The sequence below is a fragment of the Lepidochelys kempii genome, chromosome 16 (genome assembly GCF_965140265.1).
Source record: "Lepidochelys kempii isolate rLepKem1 chromosome 16, rLepKem1.hap2, whole genome shotgun sequence".
Classification (NCBI taxonomy): Eukaryota; Metazoa; Chordata; order Testudines; family Cheloniidae; genus Lepidochelys; species Lepidochelys kempii.
This window is the reverse complement of record NC_133271.1, coordinates 15,157,951-15,170,013: the sequence shown is the minus strand read 5'-3', so window position 1 is coordinate 15,170,013 and position 12,063 is coordinate 15,157,951. Positions and strand designations below refer to the sequence as shown.

The 12,063-nt window shown below is 41.7% G+C and overlaps 1 protein-coding gene across 1 annotated transcript in view; it reads left to right on the top strand.

Annotated features, from left to right (window-relative positions):
- MEGF9 (multiple EGF like domains 9) overlaps positions 1-9,812 on the top strand; it is an 81,074-nt gene extending 71,262 nt beyond the window's left edge. Inside the window, exon 6 of the mRNA XM_073314811.1 lies at positions 3,524-9,812. Within this exon, the coding sequence (XP_073170912.1) occupies positions 3,524-3,978 (455 nt within the window). The 3' untranslated portion in view covers positions 3,979-9,812. The remainder of the gene's footprint in view (positions 1-3,523) is intronic.
- Positions 9,813-12,063: the final 2,251 nt, after the last annotated feature.

Here is a 12,063-nt window from a genome sequence, read left to right as displayed (position 1 = left end):
TGTTGAAGATGAAGCAGCTTTAGTGTCTTCCAAGGTGGACATGGGAACTCATTCCTTTAAAAGGGCCAGTCCAAAGGGGAATCTGGAAGAAAGTTTTCCCTGTAGCCATTATAATGTTTTCTCAAGCTTCGTTTTCAGTTACCGAGAGCCTGTCTGAACATTGCCTACGTTGAAAGGAGCAGTGGCAATGTTTCTGATGCATGGCTAATCTTTGGCATTCTGGAAATGGCTCTTGACAGACAGTTCTCTCTACAGCTTGAGACAGTAGGCTGCGGGAGGGCAGAATCTTCTAGGTTTCAGCACAGAAAATTATTTAATAAAGTTCCTTTCCTGCAGTGAACTTTTGTGTGTTTTCTCATGCGTGTTTGTGCGCATGCCTGTATAAAAAGAGACACTAATATATTCATCTTATGTTACACAGAAGGTCAGACTAGATAATCTAATGATCCTTCTGACTCTAAAATCCATGAATTGAAGATTCGCCTAGGTTTTCGGTAATTCATCTGTTCCCCAAAACTGTGGCAGGCAATATCATGAAATAAACCAAAACAAAAGATTATGTATAATTCAGTTTGTATTCTGATTTCTGGAGCTGGATGCAAACTCTTAACCCCCCCGGTGAGTTGCGTTATTTGACTACATTCAGTAGCACTTCTCACATCAGTAAGGATTTACAGGATTGGCACCTTATAAAGGCTTTTTATCATAACATGTAGTGCTTTAAAGTGCTGTGCAGGCCTTAATCAACCGCTCAGAACAACTCTGTGAAGTATTATCACCTCCGCTCTGTAGCTGGGAAACTAAGGCACAGAGTGGTTAGCAACTTGACCAAAGCCACACAACAAATCCAGTGGCAAAGCAGAGATGTGAACTCACTATTGCCTGATTTTGAGGCCTCTTATCAGTCCTCATCCTCATTGCATCTAATACTCTCAGGTGCGCGATGGCAATGAAGAAGCTACCTTATAACTGTATAGCCCTGAATAAAATGGTAGAAAGTTCTTCTCCCATAGTTCTTCTCCCAGTGGTTGTCAGTAAGTTACTCCACGAGATAGGCTGCATGCATGTGTGGTTGTACATAGGAAGGAGAGCGCAGAATTCCAGAACCTATCAGGACCAAATTCATCCCTGCCATTCCAAGAGATTTAGTTCAAAGGCATTACAGTAGGGAGCTGATGTGACCTTCATTCTCTTACTGATCCCTGAACGGACACACTGCAAGATTTTCTGTGAGCGGAAGAGGGATGATTAGTAAACAAGTTTAATATTCATGTGCTGTAATTTTATGTATGGCTGTCTCTGCAGGGTTGCAGATAGAAATTTCACACTGGTCCATCCGTTGTAATGCATTGGTTTTGTGTTGAAGGGACTGAGTGACCTTGTTCCATAGTAACACACATGCCTTTGCCTTTGAATGACCCTTTCCAGCCTGCACCTCTCCTGCCACTTTAATGACATGGTGAGATAGCTGATTACTGACTTGGGAAAATACTGCCCTCCCATCTCACAGGCAGCTGAGGCAGCTCTCATGTTTCCTTGGCACCTGTTTTCCTTTCCATGTTAATATTTAAAAGATCTGCATTTTTGTTCCCTGTTTGCTGAACGTTGCTCGACCATGAGCGGAGATGCTGGAGGCACTGCGTTCTAGCAGATTTTAGGACCAAGATTTTCAGAAGTGACTAGTGAATTTGGAGGCTTCCAAATTTTGGGCAGCCCAACTTGAGGCAACTAAAAGGGGTCTAATTTTCAGGGGGTGGATGCTCAGTAGGCCCTTTTAAGGAGTCCCAGTTGGATACTGAGAAAACTGGAGCACTAAAAATAATTAGCCACTCACAAAATCTGATCCTTTATATTTGCTTAGTCACAAGAGCAGGCTAAGGCAGGATCCTTGAAGCACCCGGGATTTGGGCCATGATCTTTTGAGCTCCTTTAATTTGGATCCATGAAGTACTGGGCTCAGGGATCAGCCACGAGTGGTGTGAACACAGCAGCTGATATCACAGATCTGTCTGCTCAAGTACTGCAGCAAACTTTTGTGGATGACGGCTCCATTTCACCATAATTCATCTCACAGAGCTATACTAGCTTCCTCCTCCTCTTGATTTTATATAATTAAATGTTGCTGGAATATTCTAGTGGAAATGGCACTGACTGCTATAGGGAAGGCTGAATAAGTGTTTTCATTGTAACCCTCCCTGTTTTCAGTTGCTTGGGGTCATAGGCTCCAATCCTGCATAGCTGAAGTCACTGGGAATTTTACCACTCGCTTCAATGGGAGCAGGATAGGGCCCTGAGAACTTATAAATCCAACAGCGTGCATTTTCCAAACAGCATGCACATTCATAACAATGCCATCAACACCACAGTCTAATTAAACCACTAGTGAGACAAAGCTAAGGTTGAGTGATGGTAGAAATTGGTCTGGGTGAGAGCCAATGGTCATTTATTATATGATGGAGAGGAGCTGGTGGATACCTTCACTGTGCATGTCTAGTGTGTCTAATGGCTAGCATATATTTTAATGTGTATATGATAAGGAAGCTTAAAGCTAGTCAATTAGGTTGTGTCAACAACGTTTTAACCTTAACTGTCTTCTAACTAGACTGTTTTGTGTGGGAACCATATTGGAGGTTGACCTTTAGTAACTTGTAATAACTTTTTATTAAGGACTTTATTCAGTGGCTCAATACTGCAGTGATTGGTGGAATAAAAATACCTAAGATAGACAGGACCAAATTCTCTTCTTAGTTACGCTCAAGCAATCACATTAAAATGGATGGAGTGGGATGGATGTAGCTGAGAGCAGGACTTGCTCCATGGAGCAGAAACATTCTAAATCCTCTGTCTAGTTGTAACATGTTCTGGTTAGGGATCTTTCCACCTCTACATCCATCCCTGGGCTCTCCTATTGCTGGCGCTTAGGGGCTGATCATCCCCAACTCCTATTGCCTGTATCAAATTAGCCTTTCAGAGGTGATTCTCCTCCACACTAGTATCCAATCCGAGACTAGATTCTCCCCCTACTACTAAAAGGTCTCTTCAGAAAACCTTTTGTATGGGTGAAGTCCTGGCTCCTCTGACTTTGTGGAGCCAACATTTCACCCAGTGAGTTGCACTTGCATTCATCATGAGTGATCGAGGTCTGGTGGGCCAGATTTTCAAGAGCAGAGCACCCACAATCGGGGCCAGATTTTCTAAAGAGCGCAGCTCCTATTTGGGCACCTAAACAAGGAGGAGGTTTTCAAAAGTACTCAGCACCCAGCAGCTCCCATTGTGATGCTTATGACCAGAGTTTCAAAAGAACTCAGCCCTCAATGCTCTGAGCTGTCTTGAATATCTGGCCAAATACTTTGATGTGTAAATGGGACCTGAACAATTCTGACCTTAAAATTTTAGTTTGTTGCACTCATACTAACAGTGATGAAAAGGCAGAGCCATTTATTTCCTGTTCTCCAATCATGGCTCACCATGTATTTTATTGTTCGTATATGTATTTATTTATGTATCTTTTTTGTATTTGTAGAAGTCATTCCTGGTCCTGAACCTAGAGGGTTTATAACTGCTGCTCCCAACACCAGCAGGTCAACATCATTTTCAGCGACTGTGATAAACAGTACGTTAGCGCCAACAACTGTGCAGACTATATTTCCTATCAACTCCTCTGACAATAGTACCTCCTCATTAGCAGACGTCTCCTGGACTCAGTTTAACATAATTATTTTGACAGTTATCATCATTGTTGTGGTCCTGTTGATGGGATTTGTGGGTGCTGTCTACATGTACCGTGAATATCAAAACAGAAAACTTAATGCTCCTTTTTGGACCATTGAGCTCAAGGAGGACAACATTAGTTTTAGCAGCTACCATGACAGCATACCCAACGCTGATGTTTCAGGCTTACTGGAGGATGACGGAAATGAAGTGGCACCAAATGGACAGCTGACGCTGACAACTCCCATGCATAACTATAAAGCTTAAAACAAGAGTCATTCCAGCTATTCCAAAGTCGGCTTAAAAATATTACAGTCCTCGTTGAAGGGGTATCGAAATCTGTACCAAGGCTCCAAGCAAAGGAATTTTCTACCCACGTACTCTTTTACGTCAGGCATGGTGTAGCTTGCTGTTGAGCAGGAAAGGAGTGTAGTGCATATGAATTTCAGGTAAAATTATGACATGCATTCAATGTATTGTTTTCCATGACGATCCATGGAATTCATTGCTAAGGACTTTCCATGAAATTATGCTGACCTTAAAGTATATTTTTATATGAAAAGATGGGGGGTGGGTAGTAACCAATGCCCCCGATTAATCAAAAGCTACTTTGACTTCCAACCAAGCTAAGGCCTACACCAGTAGCCTATATTTTGAAAAGCAGCCTGTTTAATTAACAGCGGGCTTTCAGAAAATAGACTTTTGTAAAGACTTCGTTTTATTTCCTGGTACGAATTTGTGTTTTTATATATAAAAAGGGAAATCGTTCATTTCACTGTACTGCTAAGAGACTTCTAAATGTGTAAATGTTACACACATACTAAAGTCACCATGTTCAGTTTTCCAGCAATTTGGGGAGCAGAAACAATCAATCATGAAAATTTCGGGGGGTGGGCAATCACTCTTTTCCCCTTCTGAGTTCTCATACAAAGTGACGATACTATTAAAACACGGAAATCCATTTTCAGTAGAAGGAGTTAATGAACTTGTATACATGCTGTACAAGGGAAGACGACAAGACATCTCAGGGTCACGTGTACAAATAGCAGCTTGGCTTAATATCCTACCCTGACAGAAATGGTGTGTTCTGTACATAGAATGTAATATATCTTCTCTCCATTGTATTTATAATTATTTGTAAAAAAAAAAAAAAAAAGTCATGAGTCCTATTTTATCATCTAGATTTTATCTGTACAGCGGTTAGTGGCATTGTAAAAAATATGGGGATTGTTTTAAAATAGTGTAAATCAGATGGTGATGTTGCTGGAGCTGGGACTCTGGCAGACACCCATCATTTAAAGTTCTTCTTCTGATATCACTGAAATTTTTTTAAAGTTGTGTGTTTCCTCCTCGTTATCTGTAACAGTTCAAACTCCCCCACTCATTTAAAGGTATGGACGCTAGTATCATGAAGAAAGACTAGTCAATTTCCAGAAATGAGGTGTAACCTTTGGTAATTTGCTGTGAAATGCCCACAGAAAATGCAAACATGCTGTTACAAATGCATAATTATTTATGGCTTGATCCTGAAAACCATGACGAACATGCACTGCTGTTATTCACATGCATCATTCCTTTGAAGTCCACGAGACTGCTCTTGTGAATAAAGACTGCTGGGTGTGAGCAAGGCTTGTCAGAGGCGCTGAGCTTTGCCCTGCCCCGGTTGAAGATAATGGCAACACTCCCCTTGACTTCAATGGAACCAGGACGTCACCTAAGAGTTGACCAGATCTGGTTCTTTATTGCAAACTTTGAGTTAAAAAAAATTATATAGACTCTGTCAAGCAATTTATGCCTAGAAGTTCTTATAGCTTTAAGCTGCTGTTTGCTGGGGAGAGTCAGGAGGCTCAGTTGCCAAGAAACACACAAAGGTCCATTGGTTAGGCAAAGTTGTACTATTCTGGTGCAGAGACAGACTAGCTGTTAGCAGGGGGAGCAGTTAACAGCTGACAGTCCTTTTCTGGCTCAGCAGACTGGAGATAGCCACAGGTTGCCTTCTTGTTCCCCCAGGTGACTTTAAGATGTAGGCCTGAATACAGGCTCCTATGCATAGGTGTAACATGGATGATGAACATACATCCATGCACCACCGAGGAAGAATGCTGACAATAACGGCCTGTGGGCAGCTGGTTAGAACCCCTAACAGCACGCCATGACCCCTGCATAGACCCTCTCTCCTGTCCTGTTAACCGCTGGCAGCAGGCAATGGGGGGAGGTGTAAGGGGCACTGGATAGTTTGCTCCTTTCAGTGACCCCGACGCATTCCATCTGTATCTGTGCAGTGTAAAAATAATGCCATGGGGCACCTCAGCTCCACCCTACCTTTTTTCAGTGTGCCTCACGCACCAGCTTGGCACATGGTCCTTTTCAAGAGCCACATCCAATCTCTCTCCCTTATTCTTTTCACTGTACTCACAGGCTGTCTTTAGGCCCAATCCAACTCCCCTTAAAGACAATGGAAAGCCTCCCATTCACTTTAATGGAGTTTGAATGGGATCATTTGTTTGATTTTTTTCTGAGCTTGGCAAACTATTACTGTCCTATGAAAATCAATACAATTAATGTTTAACAGAGTCACAAATCAAACCCTTTTCCTAACCTGCCCCCCACGAATACAGCCGTGGTGCATGGGTGGTGGTGTTTTGCAAATGTTTAAAAACAATGCTGCTGATAAACAAGGTAGTTAACCAAGTTGAGCTATCGCTGGCTCATGCATCATCAGAAAGAGAGTGGAAAAGGAGACTACTATTTATTTATTTATTTATTTATTTTATTCTGTTTGTATTCCACTGGTGCCTAAGGACCTCAGTCAGGGTTGGGGATGCATTGTGCTAGGTACTGTAGGTACATACAATAAGTTACAATCCCTGCCCCCAAAAGATATTACAGTCTAATTTAAGATGTGGCACACGTGAACGTAACAAAGGGAATTTGAGATGGAGGGCAAGGAAAATAGTGATAGGAGGGTGTGATAGACAATGTATATAAGCCAGATCCAAAGCCCGCTGAAGCCAATGGAAAGTCTCCCATTCCCTGCTGTGGGCTTGGGACAGGTCTTAAGTTTATAAGAAGTTGGATTCAAGTCATTCAGAGATGTTTTAAGTGATAAAATAGAAGGGAAAAAGGACAAAGGAAAATCATAGATTGCACACGAAGCTTTTGAAGAGCGGATTAATGACAATGGAGAGAAATGACTAAAGACGGTATGTAATTACTTGGCAGTGTCCTTTGTAATATCTACTTGCCTGATCTTTACACCGTGAAAAAAGTAACTTTTCATAGGAGATTTTAATGACCCCCCATTTTAGATTCTGGAAATAATTCATAGAGCAATAATGCTGACAGGCAAAGAAAGAGTGAGCACTAGGGTGTGTCAGAAGTCTTTTGGGGGAGCTTGAGGAGAGTTTGCAAAGAAGAGAAGAACTGCTACCAAATGTTCCTTCCTGAAACCTTGGAAAGCCTGCAGGCTAGTTTATAACAGGGATGGGACACTTCTCATTCGGATTTCAGATCCTGGTTTTTGGTTCTCTCCCATTATAGAGAATGGCCAGCTGCAGAGTTTGCTTCTGAGTTCAGACACTGACCCCCTCCTATCCCACCGTTAAAAATGGTGGTATCTGGATCTGGGGTTCTGGTTCTGGCCCTTTTCTGCCTTATAAGCAAAACAAGATGAATATGAAGGCACTATCTCTGAGCCCATGTTTGATGGAGTGAGGAGGTCAGTTCATCTTATGCTTTGTAATGGTGGGAGGGCAATAGTATTTGGGATACGTTGCTGATGGCAAATTATCTCTCAAATTTTGAGAAAACATCCCATAGACATCCTGGGAGTCTGATCCAAAGCCTCTGGAAGTCAATTGAGTCTTTCCTTTGGACCCTACTTGCATAAAACTTTTCAAAACCGGACTGACCTTACTGGGACTGTGGGAGGGATACTCTGTTATATAGCAGGCTTTGATTTGGAACTAACCTCAGCCTAGCAGAGACTGGAAACCTCACAGAGGTGAGGCACTCGGGAGGATGCCTATAGGAGGGTGACATGACTCAGCAGAAGAAACAAAAATAGTTGCAGTCAGTCACGTCCTTTTGCTGAGATGGATAACCGGATAAGAAATCAAAACACAATTAAAGAAAGAGTAAAGAGGAACTCCCCTCCTTGAGGTTCAGCCTAGTTCTGTGATCGCTGGGCATGGAGCTTGCTTGTATCCCCTCTGTTAACCATATACCTGAGCATCTTTACAAAGGGAGGACGAAAATGAGCTAGTTGTATCTCTTGAGCAGCTGAGAGTGCACCCTGACATAGCGCCTGGCCTGAAATGTTCACTGGCAACTGCCTCAGCCTACCAAAGTCCTCTGAGCATTTCATGCATTTTATGACTTGCCACACAGCTTCCTGTGATGCAGAGTCTGTGCCATAGCAGCTTGGAACTTGCACAGATAAGTAGGAAGAGGACGGCGCCGGCGCAGTAGAGCCAGTGGAGAGGCGAATCATCAAGTTAGGGGTGGGGCATCTAGGGTCCTGGACACAGATAGCTGAAGTATCAGAATTGATACCGTGATGGCATTTACAGGACTCACACTGAACCAGGGCAGGCAAGAGAGAAATACTGGACTTGGGAGGCCCCACCCCTCAACAGGTGCAAGGCATGTTCCCAGTGGAGGAAGAGTTTAAAAGGAGACAGGTAGGCCAGGAAGGCATGAGCTGCATGTAGTAACCAGGAAGTGAGGCTGATGTTGTGCCAGGAGTGGTAACATCTTTGTGAAGGCTGCTCTAGCAGTAGGGACTTGGAGAGCCCCCTACTTGATCTTTGGGAGTTGAAAGCCCTAAGAGACTGAGTAGAGTCTACTAAACCAGTGACCATGCCCCAAAGTGAGGAGCTTAAGACTAGTAGAAAATGACTTGGGGGAAATGTAATTTGGGGTAGCTCAGTAACTTGGCAGGACAGTTTGATAAACTCCAAGGGCCCTGGTTTGGGACCTGCAGGATTGGGTGAGCCTCGGTCCCTCTGCCTTTGTCCCCTGGCTCCTTTGTAATGACTGAATGGTGACAGAGCAGTTAGAGGAGGTGACTGAGGCTGCAGCTCGGACCCCTCTGGGATGACTAGACTAGCAGCTAGCTGAATAGTATGCAGTGCTGCAGGACAACATCATTCATTTTGGGTGAGACAGTGGGTGGCATGATGCACTAGCTATGTGTGCATGGTGCAGACGGAGTAATAGGGGGACATGGTAGTCCAGAGAAAAATGACAGTGAAAGATCAATGGCTGCTGTTCCTAATGGTAATGATCTTATGCCCATATCCTGAGACGTGAGCGCCATTACGGCACATGTTCCCGCTGGTCTGGATGAGGCAACTGAAATTCCGTAGTCAAGTACCTGAGAACAAAAAGACTCCTCTAATGGTGTGGGTGAAGGGTAAAAACAGTAATTTTATAATATGCATAGGGCCACCCTGACAGGATCACAAGGTAGGATGCTATTCTGTGAGCACAGGATGTGGCAGACATAAAAATATAATGGGGCTAATGTGAATTTAAGGTCTTAAATCTCATGAACCATCATAGCTAGAAATAACTGCATGAAGTTTTAGGCCTGGGGAGTTATCTTGAAGTGTCCTATATTGAAATAGTCACTCCCTTGGTCCAGACAAAATAAACTTAGACCCTAGGAGGTAATTTATGAGGCAGGATGGAGCGCCTTTACCATGGTAATGGCATTCTGGGGCAGTTGACCTCTGATATAAAGTATCTCTATTCCAAATATTAAATGCAACATAAGTGATATGTGGCAGACAATCGGTTCAGTCTCTTCTAAAATGAAGACCTAAGACTGAAGCCTAAACAAAATTTCTCTTTAAAGTGAAGTTTTAAAATTAGCTTCCAAGAAACTCTGCTATTTATGTCTCCAATTAAAATAAAACGTGGGCCTAAAACATTAAAATTACATTCGCTCCCAACTAAAATACAGGAGTCTTGCAACACATCCAAATAAGGTGTCTCCTAAGCATATACTAAGCTTACAAATGTATTTCTAAAAAAGCTGTGTATGATTTGAATATGTCAGAATTTATACAGAAGAATGTTATTTAAAATGAATAAAAATGTATATAATTTGTATCTAAGCCACCTGGGAGTTTGCTTTTCTTTTGTTTTTAAATATAGTTTAAGGGCTGCTTCCAAGCCCCATATGAAGTCAATGGGGAGTCTTTCCATTGACCTCAGTTACAGTTGGATTGTGACCTCGTACCAATAATTCCATTCATGACAATGAAGTTATTCTTGCTCTATATAAGTGAGATCAAAGTTATGCCTGATGTGTTTTTTAACACCATTTACCAACACAATTCATATCCTGCCATATTATGTTTTGTTTTTTTTTAAAAAAAAAGCCCTATGAAATGATTATTTATTTTTATTCATATTCTTGTTAACACATACCAATTTTTCAGCTCAGTAGCTTGTCAGTCAATGAGTCTCTACTCATTGTAGGGGTGTAATACTGATACAGATTTATTTTTGGCATAAAAGTATGCAACCATGTAAAAATTAAATTAGAGAAGACCATAGTATCATGGGTGTTATCCACATCTACATTGGGATCTTCAAAGGAACTCTGTGTGGACCAGGTGTCTCTGAAATCTGCAACTGAGGAGTTGATGATTTAGAAAGGTTGTTTATACCCACAAAAAAAGATTTTTATATCTTTGCTTCTGGAACCTTTACCGTTCTTTCTCATTTGTCATTGTTAGGAAGTTAACTCCCACTCACAATGAAGAGGTAAATACCAAATGGCAAGACTGCTATTGCCACTGAATGTTGTTTGTGATGCTCTTTGTCCCTGATTCAGCAAAGCACTTAAGTAATTGGGATAAATTAATGGGAATTAAGAATGTGTGCATGTGTTAAGTGCTTTACTGAATTGGGGTTTTAAAAATGAAGGGCTTGAGTTTCTTATTCTCTACACTTTTATTGGTTTAATTTACTCCTGATTACACCAGTGAAAGGGCTTGATGTTGTAAATCAATGGGAATTTTGCTCTTGACTTGAATGGGAACAGGATCAGGCTATTAGTGAGAGGATCAGGCTCATTATGGAGTGACTTGAGAACATTGCAGCAAATCCTGTTCCTCTGAGGAAAGCCCAGGTAAAGAGACTAAGCATGAACGCAATTATTCTGCCACTGATATTACAACCCTTGGGCTCTAGTGAGGTGTACACCTGTTGCACTTTTCCTTCTGAGACTTTGGCCTGCGGATGCACATAATCACATATGTAGTGACGAGGTCTCCGTTACTCCCCTTCATTTTGTACTTCATTTCTGAAAAGGCAAAGAGCTCAGCCAGAGTAGGATGGATGATAGGCTTCTCCCATACAACTTGTTGGTATGAGGATTTACTATAATCTCCTAAAACATACAGCTAATTAAGATAAGGTAAGCAATGTTAATCTGATTAGCAGAAGGTAAGTCGTTAACTGCTTCAAAACAATACATATTCTTCCTTCACAACTTTTATGGTGCTGCTGCGGATTTTGTAAAATAAACTTTGCAGTAACCCCATGGAAATTGCCCATAACTCCAGTTAATGGTCCATTTGATTGTTTTGATCTTTTTGTTTGATCAGAAAGAGTTATCCCTTTGCAAGCCAAATGTACATTTACCTTCTCAAAGGCGGGCCAGCTGATTTCATTTGAACAGTGATGGTTCATCAGGATGACTACACAGCATGTGTCTGCAGAAACATATGGGTGTCTCTTTTGCAGGACATACGCTGCACTGGCCTATGTCACTTAAAAGGTAATTGCGTTGCCTAGAGATTTGTTGTTGATTGTCATTGATTTAATGCCATTCATTCATTCATATATATATATAAGCAGTTAACAACTTGCCTTCTGCTAATCAGATTAACATTGTTTAGCCTTATCTTAATTAGTCAATAATTAGCTAATTATTGATCAATGAAGAAACAGACTCCAATGAGAGACTGCTGAATTGGAATTAATTTGCAAACTGGATGCATTTAACTTAGGCTTGAATAAAGACTGGGAGTGGTTGGGTCATTACATAAAGTAAAACTATTTCCTCATGACAGGTTTCAGAGTAACAGTCGTGTTAGTCTGTATTCGCAAAAAGAAAAGGAGTACTTGTGGCACCTTAGAGACTAACCAATTTATCTGAGGAAGTGAGCTGTAGCTCACGAAAGCTTATGCTCTAATAAATTGGTTAGTCTCTAAGGTGCCACAAGTACTCCTTTTCTATTTCCTCATGTTTATTCCCCCCCCCCCCCCGCTGTTCCTCAGACGTTCTTGTCAACTGCTGGAAATGGCCCACCTTGATTATCACTACAAAAGTAT